A 17,495-nucleotide genomic window follows, 5' to 3' on the forward strand; every position below is an offset into this window, starting at 1 on the left:
CGCGGACCACTAATATGATCTGTCTAATTACCAGCTGGGTGGGCATGGCTAGGTGGACAGGTGACTGGGTGGGCGCGGTCAACTTGATGTCATTCATGTTGAGGGGTGCCTCGCCAGCCTCTGCTCACCTGCCCGCCCAGGCTCCTTAAGGGCCTGGTGGCTCAGCAGACTGATAGCATTGTGATTAACACCAGCTGTCTGCAATTACTGTAAGTTCGAACCTCACCAGGCTCAAGGTTGACTCAGCCTTCCATCCTTTCTAAGGTGGGTAAATTGAGGACCCAGTTTGTGGGGGCAATAAGATGACTTTGTATAAATATGCAAAAGTATGAAGGCTATTGCTGAGCACATTGTAAGCCGCCCTGAGTCTCCGGAGAAGGGCGGCATATAAATCAAATTTTAAAAAAAAATTGTCCTCACTGTTAGGAAGTTTCTTTTTAATTCCCTGGTAGTGCAGCAGACTAAAGCACTGTCATTAACATCAGCTGGCCTGCAATTACTGCAAGTTCAAATCTCACCAGGCTCAAGGTTGACTCAGCCTTCCATCCTTTCTAAGGTAGGTAAATTGAGGACCCAGGTTGTGGGGGCAATAAGCTGACTTTGTATAAATATACAAAAGAATGAAGGCTATTGCTTAACGCATTGTAAGCCGCCCTGAGTCTCCGGAGAAGGGCGGCATATAAATCAAATTATTTTTTTTTTAAAAAAAGGCCCCAACAGGAAGCAGTTGCTGGAGCTAAGCAGCCACCACAAGAAAGAGTTGGCAAAAGAGTTCAGTTCAGATTGGATCTGGCTGAGAAGGAGCACCTCACTGAGGACTACGAGCATAGGGTTTCCAAGCAGAGGGAAGACCTGCGGGTGTGCAAGGCCAGGTACTGGTGCCTGGAGGCTCAGCGGGCTGAGATGGTCAGCCAGTTGCAGGCCATGATGCAGTCCCACTGGAACGAGGCCCTCCGTCTCCTTGCCACCAGCGGCCCTTCCCTCTAGCCTTCGCCCAAAGCCCCACACCAGGAGGCCGAAGCAGACCCCAAGTTGGAATTTCTGCCCTCTCCGAACTGCACAAAAAGACCCCAAAGGGGGAGACTCTCTGCAGCAACACAAGCGTTCATTGCACGTATCCGGCCCAGGGGCTGTAGTTTGAGAACCCCTGATTTAGTGCAATATAAAAAATGCAAATAATTTTTCTGCAGACCACAACATTTTCTCGCGGACCACCAGTGGTCCACGGGCCACCAGTTGGTGGCCACTGTTCTAGCGAAGGCTCCGGGGAGGGGATAAAACACACCTTTCACCAGTGGGGCTCCGTAGTGAGGACACTTGTGACCCATGGCGTAAAACTCTCCGTTTTCTTTCACCAGCAGAGCCTTCCCACAGCCCAGATCGACTTCTCGCATCCTAGGGAGAACAAGAAGGAACATTGCCGGTTGATAAACATCTTTTCCACACAGACCTGAGTTTGCCAGAAGCCCGGCAGAACAAAAACAGACCGTGATGGGACCCACATGGAAGGAAGTGGGCTTAAGCGAGAGGCCAGAACTGTTTGCTCTCAACAAACGTCCCTCTGGATGAGCTACACGGGTGTCCTGCAAATCACAAAAACTGCATCCTGTTTTGACCAGCAAGACTTTCAAAGCAGAGGCAAAAATTAATGGCCAGAATGACACTATGCAAGTTTACTGGTCAGAAATAATCAATGGACAGATAGAAGAGCCTTGGTGGTGCAGCAGACTAAAGTACTGTTAAGTAGCACTTAGCTGCCAGCTGCTTGCAATTACTGCGAGTTCAAATCTCACCAGGCTCAAGGTTGACTCAGCCTTCCATCCTTCCGAGGTAGGTAAATTGAGGACCCGGATTGTGGGGGCAATAAACTGACTTTGTAGAAACACTGCTTATGGGGAGCCAACAGCCCTAATAAGCAGGTATATACAAAAAGTATGAAGGCTATTGCTATAAGTGCATTGTGAGCCCCCCTGAGTCTTCGGAGAAGGGCGGCATATAAATAAATAAATAAATAAATAAATAAATAAATAAATAAATAAATAAATAGATAAATAAATAAATAAGAGAATATTTGTCACCTAAGCTTGAACTGTGGGGCCCTTGGTGCCCTCTGATCTTGGTAATTTTCTTGTAGACATTTCATTACCAAACTAGGTAACATCATCAGTGCTAGAATGGAGTGGGGTTTATGAGGAGGAGCAGGACTGTAGGGTCCTTGGTGCTCTCTGAGCTTGGTAGTTTTCTTGTAGACGTTTCATTACCAAACTAGATAACATCATCAGTGTTAGTCTAGCATTGATGATGTTACCTAATTGGATAATGAAATGTCTGCAACTAAACAACACAGCTCAGAGAGCACCAAGGACTCTGCAGTCCTCTCTTTCCTCCTCCTCTCTGCAAACCCCACTCCCTTCTAGCATTGATGATGTTACCTAGTTTGAGAACGAAACCTCTGCAAGAAAACTACCAAACTCGGAGAGCACCAAGGAAGATACCTTAATGTGTCTTCTGGCTCTCTTACCAAGAGCCTTGGTAGTACAGTGGTCTAAGGCACCCTGTTATTAAGCTGGTTATTAAGACCAGATGCCTGCAATTACTGCAGGTTCAAATCTCACCAGGCTCAAGGTTGACTCAGCCTTCCATCCTTTCTAAAGTAGGCAAAAGAGGACCCAGTTGGTGGGGGCAATAAGCTGACTTTGTATAAATATACCAAAGTATATTTTGTATAAAGTATAAAGAGCCTGTAGTACAGTGGACTAAAGCACTATTAACACCAGCTGTCTGCAATTACTGCAAGTTCAAATCTTACCAGGCTCAAGGTTGACTCAGCCTTCCATCCTTTCTAAGGTAGGTGAAATGAGGACCCAGATTGTGGGGGCAATAAGCTGACTTTGTATAAATATACAAAAGTATGAAGGCTATTGCTTAACGCATTGTAAGCCGCCCTGAGTCTCTGGAGAAGGGCAGCATATAAATCAAATTAAAAAAAAAAAAAGCAACAAAGAAATCATCACCTATTTACAGCCCAATAATACAGGAGGGGGCAGCTTATCATGTTCCTCACAGGGTCCCAAAGGGTCATATTTTGCCTGCACCCCACCTCACCCCTCTTGCAATTTTCAGCATATTTCAGGAACTCTGTCCAGCCACTGATTAACTCGACTCATCTATTTAAAAACATATTTAAAAGTTAAAAGGGTTAAAATGCCCAAACTCAGAAGGCTGCCCCTCTGGGGAAGTGATGCCCAAGTGTCATCCTTGTGTCGAGTTCAGGAGGGGAATGTGAGGAAGGGGCTCTCGGCTTGATTCCTGACAGAGCCTCAGAGTTCCCTTTCTGGGGTTCATCCCATCTCCAGCTAAACCTGCCTCCCAGGATTACTGCAGGGGGGAATATCCTGTAGGTGTTCCCAGAAGAAAAGTGGAATTATGTCAGTGTGTAGCTATCCCACTCTTAGGGGCCTGGAGTTTTGGACCCTTGGCTCCCTTTTGACATTGATTAGACGCCATTCTTGGAGAGCAAAGCAATCTTTTGCGGGACAGGCAGCGTTTGCAGAGAGCAGGCCTCCCCCCGCCTCATTTTGACTAAAGCAGCGTTTCAGCCACTTTAAGATACGTGGACTTCAACTCCCAGAAGCTCTGCTGGCTGGGGGATTCTGGGAGCTGAAGTCTGCACATCTGCACATGAAGTGGCTGAGGTTGAGAGACAGTTTTAAAACCCCAAGAAAAAGCCCTGGGCCCCCACTGACTGTCCATTGTCCAGGTCCTTCACGTGGCAAACAGAGGCCTCCACCACATCCTTCATGTTCCGGTAGGGGTTGGGGGCGACCGGGTGCTCCTCCAGCTGGTAATGCCGTGAGGTGCCGTTGGCCTTGTAAACAATGGGGCTGGCCTTCCCGTTGGGCAACGTCTCCTCTTTGATGCGTTCCTTCTCTGGCAGCACCACCTCGATTTTCACTTCCACTGCAGGAGCAAAGAGAGCCAAGGGAGAGAAGTGAGAAGAACAGGGGAGCATCTTTGACACCCTGGCTTCAAGCACAACCAAGTAAATAGTGTTAGTGGATAAATAATAAATAAGTAGGGGACAAGCAATTAATTAGTGGACAACCAATTAAACAAGAGTCAACAGTGCGCGGCTCAGTCAATGCGATCCTAAACTGCATTAACAGAGGGACACAATCATGATCAAGGGAGGTGCTAATACCACTCTATCAAGCCTTAGTAAGGCTACACCTAGAGTACTGCATCCAGTTTTGGTCACCACACTATAAAAGAAGATGTGGAGACTCTAGAAAGAGTGCAGAGAAGAGCAACCAGGATGAAGAGGGGACTGGAGGCTAAAACATATGATTAACGGTTGCAGGAATTGGACATGGCTGGTCTAGTGAAGAGAAGGAGCAGGGGAGACAGGATAGCAGTCTTCCAATATTTGAGGGGCTGCCACAGAGAGGAGGAAGGGGGTCAAACTATTTTCCAAGGCACCCGAAGGCCAGACAAGGAATAATGGATGGAAACTGAGCAAGGAGGGATTCAATCTAGAAATAAGGAGACATCAACCACTGATAATTGACCAACCAAAGCTGCTGGGGAATTCTGGGAGTTGAAGTCCTCCAGGCTTAAAGTTGCCAAGGTTGGAGACCCCTGACTTAAACAGCTATTGTGATTCATTTAAAAACTGTCACAAAAAGGTCATAAGGTATGTCTCGTTTAACAACCACCTTGCTTGGCAATGGACTTCTGATTGTGGTCATAAGTCGAGGACTACCTGTGTTGCATCTGATTGATTCTGATGCCCTCCTGTGCCCGCGTTCCTGGTCAGAGCCACAGGCAGCCCTGTTCATGCTGTCTCTCTCCCTCCCTCTCTGTGCCTCCATCAGTATCAAGTATTATTTAATAGAATAACAGAGCTGGAAAAGACTTTGGAGGTCTTCTGGTCCAACTCCCTGCTCAGGCAGGAAGGCCGACACCATTTCAGACAAACGGTTGTCCAGTCTCTTCTTAAAAACTTCCAGGGTTGGAGAATTTACAACTTCTGGTGGCAAGTTGTTCCACTGATTAATTGTTCTCACTGTCAGGAAATTCCTGCTTAGTTCTAAGTTGCTTCTCTCCTTGATTAGTTTCCATCCATTCCTTCTTGTCCTGCCTTGAGGAGTTTTGGAGAATAGCTTGACTCCCTCTTCTTTGGGGCAGCCCCTGAGATACTGGAACACTGCTATCATGTCTCCCCTAGTCCTTCTCTTCATTAAACTAGCCATGCCCAGTTCCTGCAACGGTTCTTCCCCTGCAGCTCCCCTATGCCGCCAGGCACAGCCAGGGAGCCCAAAGGCTGAGATGAGCCTTTTGAAGCCTGTGTCAATTCAACACACCTGGAGCTTTGCTGCTGCTGCTACACACCTTATTGGCTCCCTCCAGGCTTCAGCACTTCTGGACAAGGCCACCAGGGGGCTCTTCCTAACCACGTTGGTGTCAAAAAGGCAAAAGGCTAGTTCTGACACCCTCAGGCCAGTTCTGCCCTCCTGATTGCAGGTGTCAATCAATGAAGTACTGAAGAGGTGAAGCTCCTTTTGTGACTTGCAACACATTTGTCATCACTCACCCTGTGCCTCTTCGGGCAAGTAGCCCACAACCTTTTTCTGCTCTGTTTATTTTGAATAAGGATAAGGATGAGGATGAGGATGATAGGGCTAAGGGTAAGGATAAGGGTACGGATTAAGGATAAGGCAGCGGTGAAATCCACTTACCTTCACTACTGGATCGGGAACAGGAGCATGCTACGCACGCACGCGCTACACATGCGTGCCTCTTCTGCACATGCGCAGATGGTAAAAAACCGGGACGTAATGACATCCCAGTGAGTGGGCGGAGCCTCCCACCACCAGCGCTACCAGTTCGGGGAGCTGGATAGAACTGGGAGGATTTCACCGCTGGGATAAGGGTTAAGGGTTAAGGGTTAAGGGCTAAGGGTTAAGGGTTAAGGGTTAAGGGTAAGGAAACAAAGGTAGTACCAATCGTAATAGGCACCTTGGGTACAATCCCAAAACAACTGAAGCACCACTTGAACACCATCGGCATTGACAAATTCACCATCAGTCAATTGCAGAAGGCAGCTTTACTTGGAACAGCTTACATCCCGCGAAGATATCTTTAACAGCATCAAACATCCAGATCCCAAGTCCTTGGAAAGGACCCGATAAGTGGATAAAAAATGCCAAACGACTGCTCAGCTGGTGGAGCTGGAGTTGGCTCAGAAGGGGTACTATAGTCCTTTCAGCAGGACCAAAGAGAGTGGATTTCCTTTGATCAGACTTGGATACCTTCTTGGCAGGTTTTCCTCCCCACCCCCCAAACAGCCCTGCCCACCCACCCCAGGCCAGTCAAGATCAGAAGAGCCACAAGAGCTGCGTTGGCAGAACGAAAAGCTGGGAACGGAGAGAGATTTCATACCTTCCCGAAGTCTCGCTGAGTCGGCAGATTTTCCTCCGCAAGGAATTTAATAAACATGAGGGCTTCCCAATTGTTTCTAAATAACACTGCACGGCCCTTTGCAACAGGAATGATTACTGCACCGTAAGGTTGTTATGATTAGCATTTAAATGACAACTTTGGAGTAGGAAAAGCAATTCCCATGAATTCTCTCCGGGAACTCTTCCATTAGTCCCGTGAAGTTAGCAACTTTACGACTTCTCGTCTTACTCCTCGTTTTATTATCTTTGAAGGCTGGCAACACAAGAAACGCCACCACCGGCTCCTCAGATAAACGGAGCCGATGGCTCAAAGGAGCAGATTCAGCCCGGCTGCCAGGAGGACCTGACAGAGGCGAAACCGGGCGGACAATTTGCCTCCTGCCCAATGCCAGCCTCAGCCTGGTGAGCCAAGAACCATCACCAGAAAATGTGCCAGCCGAACTCAGGTTGTTTTCCTGACCACATCAAAACAGGGTTGCACGTTGCTTTCCCCCCCGCAGAAGTTTGTGCAGCTCCCCAATCTGGCTCTCAACCTCAATGCCTTCTTGGAATTCCTTCCTTCAGCTACAGGGAGTCCTCGACCTATGACCACAGTTGAGCCCCAAATTTCCGTTGCTAAGCGAAACATTTGTTAAGTGAGTTTTGTCCCATCTTACGACCTTTCCTGCCAGGACGCGCTGCAGTTGTGAAGTTAGTAATACAGTTGTTAAGTGAATCCAGCTTCCCCATAGACTTTGCTTGCGAAAACTCCCCCCCCACCCCCACCATGGTGCAGGAGGTCGAGTAGGCCACGCCCACCATGGTCACGCCCACCGAGCAACTGGGCAGAGAACCAGTTGCTAAAATATTTGAATCCCACCCCTGGATCCAGCTGATTTAAGCCCTTGTCCACCTCAGGATGGTATGCTCCCAAGCTGCAGTCATTTTTAAAACAGGATGCCTTAGCAACAGCCACTCATGCTTTTATTACTTCACAGCTGGACTACTGCAACATCTTCTTTAGGGTACTGCTCTTGAAGACTATTTGGAAATTTAAGAGGGTACAAAGCCCAGCTTTATTGGTTACCGATTTGTTTCCAGGTGGAGTTTAAAGTGCTAGTTATTACCTACAAAAGCTTAGGTGGCTTAGCTACAAGCAACTGACAGGATCCCCTCCCAAGGTGATCTATCTCTCCGTTCATGAGATGCTCTGGGCTCCCCTTCTCAACCAGGGTGGATTCTTTTTCATATATTCCATCCCTCCCATTGTTTAAAATATCTAAAGTAAACTTAAAATAGGTAAAATGCTTACAGTCTGCTATTTCTTATTTGATGCTGTCATTTACAGGTATTTTTATATTATGATGATTCTTTTCACTTAATATGTTAAAACCGATGTTAGCTGTCAGGAACTTTTGTAACTGGGTAAGATATGAGTGTTAGCAAATAAGTAGATTGATTAAAAAAAAATAACTAAATAAATAAACTGAATTTACAAGAGACACATAGAAACATCTAACTCTAAAAGAGCCGAGGTGGCGCAGTGGTTAGAGTGCAGTACTGCAGCTACTTCAGCTGACTGCTAGCTCAGCAGATCAGCGGATCAAATCTCACCGGCTCAAGGTTGACTCAGCCTTCCATCCTTCCGAGGTGGGTAAAATGAGGACCCAGATTGTCGGGGGCAATATACTATTTAGTATACTGTCTTTGGTGTAAGCCACCCAGAGTCCTCGGAGAGTGGGCGGCATAGAAATATGAATAATAAAATAAATAAAATAAAATAAATAACTCAGGTTAAAACTAAATAAACTTAACAGAACCTAGAAGGGCAATGAAGGGCAAAAAAGATGGCCAGGACTCTAAAATGGATGTCCTGCAAGAGCTGGGACTGCAGAGCCCTGAGAAGACTAAGGAAGGACTGGACGGTCCGAATACCTGGCGGGGGGTGTCACCCAATGACTTCCCTCCCCCTCTAGAGTGCAGGAAAAGGAATCAAGCAACCAAGATGATGAGGGGACTGGAGGCTAAAACATACGATGAACGGTTGCAGGAACTGGGCCTGGCTAGTCTAGTGAAGAGAAGGATCAGGGGAGACAGGATAGCAGTCTTCCAATAATTGAGGGGCTGCCACAGAGAGGAGGGGGTCAAGCTATCTTCCAAAGCACCTGAAGACTAGACAAGGAAGAATGGATGGAAACTGACCAAGGAGAGATTCAACCTAGAAATAAGGAGGAGTTTCCTGACAGTGAGAACAATCAACTGAAGGAACGAAGTTGCCTTCAGAAGTTGTGGGAGCTTCATCACTGGAGACTTTCAAGAAGAGACTGCACAGCCATCTGTCAGAAATGGTGTAGGGTCTCCTGCTTGGGTGGGGGGCTGGACTAGATGACTTACAAGGTCCCTTCCAACTATTACCCTGTTTCCCCCAAAATAAGACATCCCCTGATAATAAGCCCAATCGGGCTTTTGAGTACATGGCAATAAGGCCAAGCGCTTATTTCAGGGTTCAAAAAAATATAAGATGGGGTCTTCTTTTCGGGGAAACACGGTAATCTGTTATCTGTTATTTAAGATACAGGAAAACAGGTTCCAGCTGAATGCTAAAAAAATACCTTTGAAGGCTAGATTAGTTGGTCGGCAGGACGAACAGTGGGAAAAGTGGGGAGTTCAAGTGGAACGGAAGAAGCTGCTTGGATGAGAAGCGAAACGTCTTCAAGGAAAAACAAGAAAGTCCGGTTGTTTTTTGAAAAAGCATCTTTGGGACAACAGTGACCTGGATGACGGAGAATCTCTACAGACAAGTGGAGGGTTGGAGAGCCATCACTCAGGGCCTTGCTTTAATAGCTGAGTGGACTCTTAAAGCTCACATCTTATGGTTCACTCAACGTGGAACAGGTTTGCAGAGAAATTCCTTTGCCTAATCTCACTGTGTTTGGGAAGTGCCACCTGCTTCTGTCTAAGGTTTCCCTGCACTGACATTCAGCCCTAATTGATGTCCAAGTGCCAACTTTACAAGGGCTTTACTTTCCCCCCAGCTTTGGCCTCTCTTTCTCAAGAGACTTGATCTCCGACTGCTCCTCCAGAAAGACCCCCCCACACCGCCTTTGCTCCCCGCAGCCTTCCAGGAAGGGTTCTTAATCTTCTATTAAAGAATTATGCTTGCATGAAATGAAGTTTCCAGGGGATTAGCCAATCGCTTTAGCAATTCCGCCACGTTGAAATTCTCCACTGACTCTCTTGGCAGAAAGGCCTCCGGCATGCCTGACCTAGTTTAATCATGGCTTTGCAGAAAAGAGGCCACGTTTGGGCCACGGAGCCAGGAAGCTTTGCGGGAAACAGCTCACCTGGCTTGGGTTTGGAGAAGCATCCTCCCATGGCGAGTCAAGCAACGGAAGCCGTCCGGCAAGGGAAGGACTGAGGGAGGAAGCGGCACCTTCAGCCCAGCCTCTGGGCAGTGGGGATCTCCAAGCCAGCCAACAAGCGACGGGAGCCGGGGAAAGTCACCATGGTGGCCGCTGCTGAATGGCTTTCCGCAAAACCGGGCTTCTTCTTGCTACTTTGGTCATCATGTGGCTTCTTGGGTGACCTGCATGGGATAAAAAATGCAATGAGTTGTAACCACCAAGTAAAGTCAATTTGAAATCTTGACCCTGTCAGATTCACCACCTTCGGCTTGGTGGCATTCCGCGATCAACCATGGCGGGGGCGGGAACGACAAATGGCCAATAAAGCTGTATACCTTTATGATGGGAAATTGGGAGGGGGAATTGACAGTTTTTAACAGATGAACAGAGTTGGAAGGGAGCTTGTAGGTCATCTAGTCCAACCCCCCACCCAAGCAGGAGACCCTATACCATTCCTGACCAATGACAATCCAGTCTCTTTTTGAAAGCTTCCAGTGATGAAGCTCTCACAACTTCCAAAGGCAACTTCTGTTCCATGGGTTGAGGAAGATCCGAGTGGTTTGGAATCTGATTCGTGCTGGCATCTTCAAGGCCATTTGCCCTGAGAGTGGGATGTCACCAGCCTCAGCGTTTCCCAAAACATCTCGGCAGTGCCGGATTGGTTGCACACAGAGGGACCATAGGGGGAGGGCGAGGGGAAACCAAGGGGTTAGTTGTGTATTGCTGCATGGGAACTTCAGATTCCACCTGATTCTCCTGCGATCAGCATCTCTTAGTAAAAGTGCATTTTCACTGCAACCAAATGGAGTCGAGAGTTTTACTTTCCTAGGAGATCAGACTGGGGCAGATCTGACAGTCCCTTTTTTGCACAACCAGGATTTTGGGCCTGCAGAACTGTCACGCTGTAGTTCTATAGAAACTCCTAATGCCAGTCTCTGTAACCTGCCAGCCTTGCCCAAATGCTGTCTCAGCCACCGGCCAGGCTCCCAGAGTGTAGAGGGAGGGCAATGCCTCTGTCCTACTGTCAAGGGCAACAGCTGGGCAACTGTGACCAGCCCCAAGATAGGGACCAACTTCTTTAGGATTTGAGAGACCACCAGGGCTGGAGGCTAGACTGGGAAGCCAAGGAAACACCTTAGACATGGCCAGGGATGGGCACTTCCACCAAGGAGCCTGAGTGGCATAGGAGGCTAATGCCTCCTAAGGCAGCATTTAACATCCAGCTGCCTGCAATTACTGCGAGTTCAATTCTCACCAGGCTCAAGGTCGACTCAGCCTTTCATCCTTTCTAAGGTAGGTAAAATGAGGACCCAGATTGTGGGGGCAATAAGATGACTTTGTATAAATATATAAAAGTATGAAGGCTATTGCTTAATGCATTGTAAGCCGCCCTGAGTCTCCGGAGAAGGGCGGCATATAAATCAAATTTAAAAAAAAAAAAAAGATGCCCCCACTTGGAGAAGACAGGTTCTCTCTGACTTTGAGACCACCAAGAAAGACCCAGGCTGGGGAAAGTTATTAAAAATCATATTGCTTGTGAAGTGTTTGTGGACGGTGGGTGGTAGAGGGGGAGACACCAAAGGTAAAGCTAATGGCCACAGCTTGCACAATGCCTGTGAAGTCCTGGATGAAGTCCTCTCGATATTTAAACCCCAGATATCCACTTTGTTCCCTAAGAACAGCAGGGGAACTCAGGAAGTCCCACCCGAAAAGAACGCATGACCTTCTCAATTATTTTTCAGTCGTGGCTTTATTTATAGATTCCTGTGAAACATTCATGTGAAAATAGCTGTCTTGCAAAAGGGAAGAAAGAGAAAGACAGATTCATCAAGTGTGAGGTAAGATCACGCTCGGAATTTGGTCACCACAATGCAGAAAAGATGCTGAGACACCAGGAAGTGTGCAGAGAAAAGCAACAAAGATGATTAGGAGACTGGAGGCGAAACCATATGATGAGGAGATGCAAGAACTGGGTATGTCTAGTCTAACAAAGAGAAGGACCAGGGATGACATGAAGACAGTCTTCCAATATTTGAGGGGCTACCACAAAGAAGAAGCGTCAACCTATTCTCCAAAGCACCTGAGGGCAGGACAAAAAGCAACGGATGGAAACGAATCAAGAAGACCAACTTAGAACTAAGGAAAAAATTCCTGTTAATAAGAAAATCAGTGAAAGGGCCTTCAGACATTGTGGGTGGAAGTTTTCAAGAAGAGACAGGACAGTCATTCTTCTGAAATTTGTTGGGTCACCTGCTTGAGCAGGGGGTTGGACTAGATGACCTCCGAGGACCTTTCTAACTCTGTTATTCTGAACTTCCATCTCTTCTCAGGGAAGGAATCAACGTAACACACATCGCAGTTCAGAGCTTGGTTCTGGGAGAGCTTTTCTCCCCACAGACAAACATTTACGGGGAAATGCAATCCAGGAAGGAACCCCAGCCAGGATGAGGGCTAAACTCTGCTTCCCACCCCCCTCACAGAGACACTTTGCCCTCCTTTGTGGTTGATGCCACACATCAAAGAAAAAAGCCATCCGACAGCTAGTAGCATAATCATCATTAGACCTCATTCCCTCCACTCCAGAGTTGAATGTTACCAGGGTATCCATGGGATCCAATACGTCAAGATGGCGACCCAGCATGGCATAAGGAAAGCTTTTTCCTTTTTCCTTTAGTGGACTGGAGGCTAAAACTTATGCAGAACAGTTGCAGGAACTGGGTATGTCTAGTTTAATTGAAAGAAGGACCAGGGGAGACATAATGTCAGGGTTCCAAGGAACACCCCCAACAAAATAAAGCTCTGAGGCCTGAAGTTCCTCAAAGTTCCAACACATGATAGCAGTCTTCCAATATCTCAGGGGCTGCCCCAAAGAAGAGGGAGTCAAGCTATTCTCCAAAGCACCTGAGGGCAGGACAAGAAACAACGGGTGGAAAATAATCGAGGAGAAAAGCACCTTAGAACTAAGGAGAAATTTCCTGACAGTGAGAACGATTAATCAGTGGAACAGCTTGCCTCCAGAAGTTGTAAATGCTCCAACACTGGAAGTTTTTAAGAAGAGATTGGACAACCATTTGTCTGAAATGGTTTCCTGCCTAAGCAGGGGGTTGGACTAGAAGAACTCCAAGGTCCCTTCCAATTCTGTTATTCTATTCTATTTCCATTTTAAGGCATTGTGATGCACACACAAACGGTCAGAGCTTCAATTTATTTATTTAATTGACATGCCACCCATCTCATCACCCAGAGTGTCTCTGGCTGCCATCTTGGCATTTTCGACCATATCCTGAGATAACCCCTGAATTTAACAGAGCAACATATTTTCTCTGCTACCTTCACATAACCCAGTGGTTTACAAACCATTGTTTGTTTGTTTATTACATGTATACGCCGCCCATTTCACCGTCAAGCAACTCATGTTTGGCTGCCTGGTGCCTGGTCCTATCCTTCTGAACTGGGCTAAGACCCTGTTTGTTTCTATTTCTGCTATTGCAACCAGAACCAAGAAGAGGCAGAGAGAGGAAACCTCTCCACCTTTCAGGAAGTCATCTAGATATCTAAAGAGCCTGAAGATATCTAGCCTTGTGGTGTGACCGGAACAATCTTTAACTAAACACACTCAAAACTGTAGAAAAGGTGGTAGACTTTAGTAGAAACCCTCCCATACTACCACCTCTTACAATACTAGACAACACAGTATCAATAGTAGAGACCTTCAAATTTCTAGGTTCTACCATATCTCACAGCCTAAAATGGACACCCAACATCAAAAACGTCATCCAAAAAAGCACAACAAAGAATGTTCTTCTTGCGCCAACTCAGAAAGCTCAAATTATCCAAGAAGCTGCTGATCCAGTTCTACAGAGGAATTATTGAGTCTGTCATCTGCACCTTCATAACTGTCTGATTTGGTTCTGCAACCCAACAAGACAGACACAGACTTCAGAGGATCATTAGAACTGCAAAAAAAAAACAATGGCTACCAACCTGCCTTCCATTGAGGACCTGTATACTGCACGAGTCAAAAAGAGGGCTGTGAAGATATTTACAGACCCCTCGCATCCTGGACATAAACTGTTTCAACTCCTACCCTCAAAACGATGCTATAGAGCACTGCACACCAGAACAACTAGACACAAGAACAGTTTTTTCCCGAACGCCATCACTCTGCTAAACAAATAATTCTCTCAACACTGTCAAACTATTCACTAAGTCTGCATTACTATTACTATTAATCTTCTCATCGTTCCTATCACCCATCTCCTCCCACTTATGACTGCATGACTGTAACTTTGTTGCTTGCAACTTTACGATTTATATTGATTGTTTCCTAGTATGATTTGATTGCTTACTTGCACCCTATGACTACCATTAAGTGTTGTACCTTACGATTCTTGACGAATGTATCTTGTCTTTTTCTGTACACTGAGAGCGTATGCACCTAAGACAAATCCCTTGTGTGTCCAATCACACTTGGCCAATAAAAAATTCTATTGTATTCTAAAAAAGATAAGAGGAGCAGCCCTGAAGCACTGCTGGGCCTGGCTCTTCCCCCGAAATTGCCCTTCAGAGGCCTTTGGGCCGGTTGGTGTGGTGCGTGCTTGGCTAAGCCCTGGGTCATTCCACCCTCAGCAATCTTCCGATGTACCTCATTTCCTTCCTTATCTTTACAAGAAGCAAATGGAAAAGGTAACATAAACCTTGAGCAGGAAAGGAAGGGGGGAGGGGAGGGCTGTGTGAGGCTTGCCATGTCATTGACCCAGCCTTCGGAGGGCAAAAGGTAACACCGTTTGGACTAGTCAGGTTACATTCATCCGTTCCCAAAAACCGAGCTGGAAGAAAGGAAGAGTCTTTGAAAGTTCCCTGGAGTTCTTTGATGAGATGGGTAGACCTGCCTTTCCCCTAAAGCAACATGTTTTTAAGCAGCTGTGCTTGGGCCTCTCTGCTTTTTCTCCAAGGCATCCATTTTGCTGCTACGGTCCCTAGCAGTATTTCTCAACCTGGTCAAGGTTTTACAGATTAGCAGAGTTGGAAGGGACCTTGTAGGTCATCTAGTCCAACCCCCCGCCCAAGCAGGAGACTCTACACGAGTGGTGGCAAACCTTTTAGGCACTGAGTGCCCAAACTGGAATGCGTGCATGCGCACACCGGGGAACCAGAAACCCAAGGACCAGGTGGCCAGCACACACATGTGCACCGGTTTGCTGGTCTTCGGGTTTCTGGCGCTCCAGCATGCGTGAAGGCCACCTGGCCGGCACGCATGCATGTGCCAGAAACCAGAATAGCAACTAGCGATGGTCACGTGCCCACAGAGAGGGTTCTGCGTGCCACCTCTGGCATGCATGCCATAGATTCATCATCACAGCCCTACACCATTTCTGAAGCCTCCAATGATGAAGCTCCCACAACTTCTGACGGCAACTTCTGTTCCATCGGTTGATTGTTCTCACTGTCAGAAAGTTCCTCCTTATTTCCAGGTTGAATCTCTCCTTGATCAGTTTCCATCCATTATTCCTTGTCTGGCCTTCGGGTGCCTTGGAGAATAGCTTGACCCCTTCCTCCTCTCTGTGGCAACCCCTCAAATACTGGAAGACTGCTCTCCTGTCTCCCCTGGTCCTTCTCTTCACTAGACTAGCCAGGCCCAGTTCCTGCAACCGTTCATTGTAGGTTTTAGCCTCCAGTCCCCTCATCATCTTGGACTTCAACTCCCAGAAATCCCCAGCCAGCAAAGAATGCTGGGAGCTGAAGTCCACACATCTTCAAGTTGACAGGATTGAGAAACACAGCACTAAAGCATGAAGTGAAGAGCCTTCATTTTGGTGCCCGGTTCTCTCTCTCTTGGCAGCCTTTGTGCCCTTTTGCTCAATCCCCAGGGAAGACGCCAAAGAGGGACCCTCCTGGGAAGGTGGAAGTTGAGTAGCTGCCACTTCTAGAGGAAAAGCTTGTTCTTGAACAACAGTTGGAGCATGGCTCCTTTCCCTGGAGATCCTTAGGAAAATCCAGTTTCGCCCTCCAAAGATTCGGCACGAATTTTGGAAGGCCACTTGCGCTCCAGGTTCATGAGAATGAGGTGGGGCTCAGGTCCAACTCAATGAACCTCTAATCCTCGCTGAACTTCGATTCTAACCACTCTGCCTCTCTTCCAGTTGCTAAGAGGAATTCCCTGGATTAAGGCAGCTTCCTGAATAGGGAAAGGCACCTCAAAGACTTCCAGATAAAATTGTGAAGTCCTCCCTGACTTTTCCCGACAAACCCAGGGAAGACCAAGTCCAGGCTGGAAGAGATCAAAGCTCGGTTGGTCGATCAGACAAAACGTTGTTTCTTTAGCCAAAACTGGTAGCATTAAACTCAATAGGCCAGGATCCCGCAACATCACAAGCCTCTGCATAGGTGCCTCTCTCCTCTCTTTGGCAGTGTGTATGGTCTGGAAGTGAGTTGGTGTTTCTGTTGGTGGTCAGCTCAGAGAGAGCTTCCTCTCAGGCTGGGGAGGACCAGCAGGGGGTGGTGGTCCCAGCCAAGAGGACTACCCCAAAACTAGATCCAGCCCTGGGAAATAGGTCCCCCATGACTCTGAGGACCCAAATGAAGACAAGATAGTTGTGTCCTGGCCATCGGATGAAGACACAAAGACGGGGAGGGAACGTTCAATCAAATTGGCTGGAAATACATTTTGGGGTGTGTTGGGGAGATTGAAGTAAAGGAAGGGTAGATTACAAGCTCAGGCCCATCAGACGTTCTCCCAGGAAGTTCTCCTGCACAGCTGCCCCTTCAGATCAGGAGCACTTCCCCCCACCCCCATCCCCGAGAGGAGGAAGGGCCACCAATTTTAGCTTTCCTTCTTCCGCAGACTCAAGAGCAGCTACCAGAAGGGCCCCGGAGCAACCCTTGCCCTCCAGCCCAGGGCTGCCTCCTGCTGCTGCTGCTGCTCCTGGCTGCTGATTCAGCAAATTGGTCTCCAGATTAGATCTGCTGAACGGAAAGCCTGGCAGGGGAACTCCTGAATGTGCTCTTTCCGAGGGGAAGACCGATAGCCGTCCCAAATTAATCATTAAGCAAGAGGTGCAATGAAGATTTCAAAGGTGCATCAATAAAATGCTGATTAATTCCTCAAGGGCTGAGAAAATTTCTCAGCTGAGGGGGAGGAAGAGAAGGAAGGAAGGAAGAGAAGGAAGAGAAGGGAGAAAAGGAAGGGAGGGAGGAAGGGAGAGGGGGGAGGAAGAGAAGGAAAGAAGGAGGGAGGGAGGGAGGGAGGAAAGGGAGGGCAAGAGGGAAGGGAGAAATGAGGGAGGGAGGGAGGGAGGGAGGGAGGGATGAAGGAAGGAAGGAAGGAAGGAAGGAAGGAAGGAAGGAAGGAAGGAAGGAAGGAAGGAAGGAAGGAAGGAAGATGGAGATGAGAATGTTTTTCTCTCCATATACCAAAATTCAGATTTCTACCAAAGGCACAATACAAAGTAAACCGTCCTTTCCACAGCTATTACCCTCCAGATATAATGTTGGGTACAAACTCCCATCATCCCCAGTGACCATGGGACGGGGGGGAAACCAAGGGCTCCTCTTGCCCAAATATCTGTGCCTGCAGCAAGCAGTCAGAGGATGCTCATAAACTTCTATGGCTCAGCTGGTTTCAGACAAGGGGGAACCCAGAGATCATTTA

The 17,495-nt window shown here is 47.5% G+C and overlaps 1 protein-coding gene across 1 annotated transcript in view; it reads right to left on the minus strand.

Annotated features, from left to right (window-relative positions):
• The window catches only part of AIFM3 (AIF family member 3), a 52,833-nt gene that overhangs the window by 30,105 nt on the left and 5,233 nt on the right, over window positions 1-17,495 (minus strand). Inside the window, exons 2-4 of the mRNA XM_060683729.2 lie at window positions 9,785-10,026; window positions 3,747-3,960; window positions 1,286-1,395 (exon numbers count right to left, since the gene is read on the minus strand). Of these exons, the coding sequence (XP_060539712.2) occupies window positions 1,286-1,395; window positions 3,747-3,960; window positions 9,785-9,815 (355 nt within the window). The 5' untranslated portion in view covers window positions 9,816-10,026. The remainder of the gene's footprint in view (window positions 1-1,285; window positions 1,396-3,746; window positions 3,961-9,784; window positions 10,027-17,495) is intronic.

The sequence above is a fragment of the Pantherophis guttatus genome, chromosome 17 (assembly GCF_059756535.1).
Source record: "Pantherophis guttatus breed Tessera chromosome 17, ASM5975653v1, whole genome shotgun sequence".
NCBI classification, from domain to species: Eukaryota; Metazoa; Chordata; class Lepidosauria; order Squamata; family Colubridae; genus Pantherophis; species Pantherophis guttatus.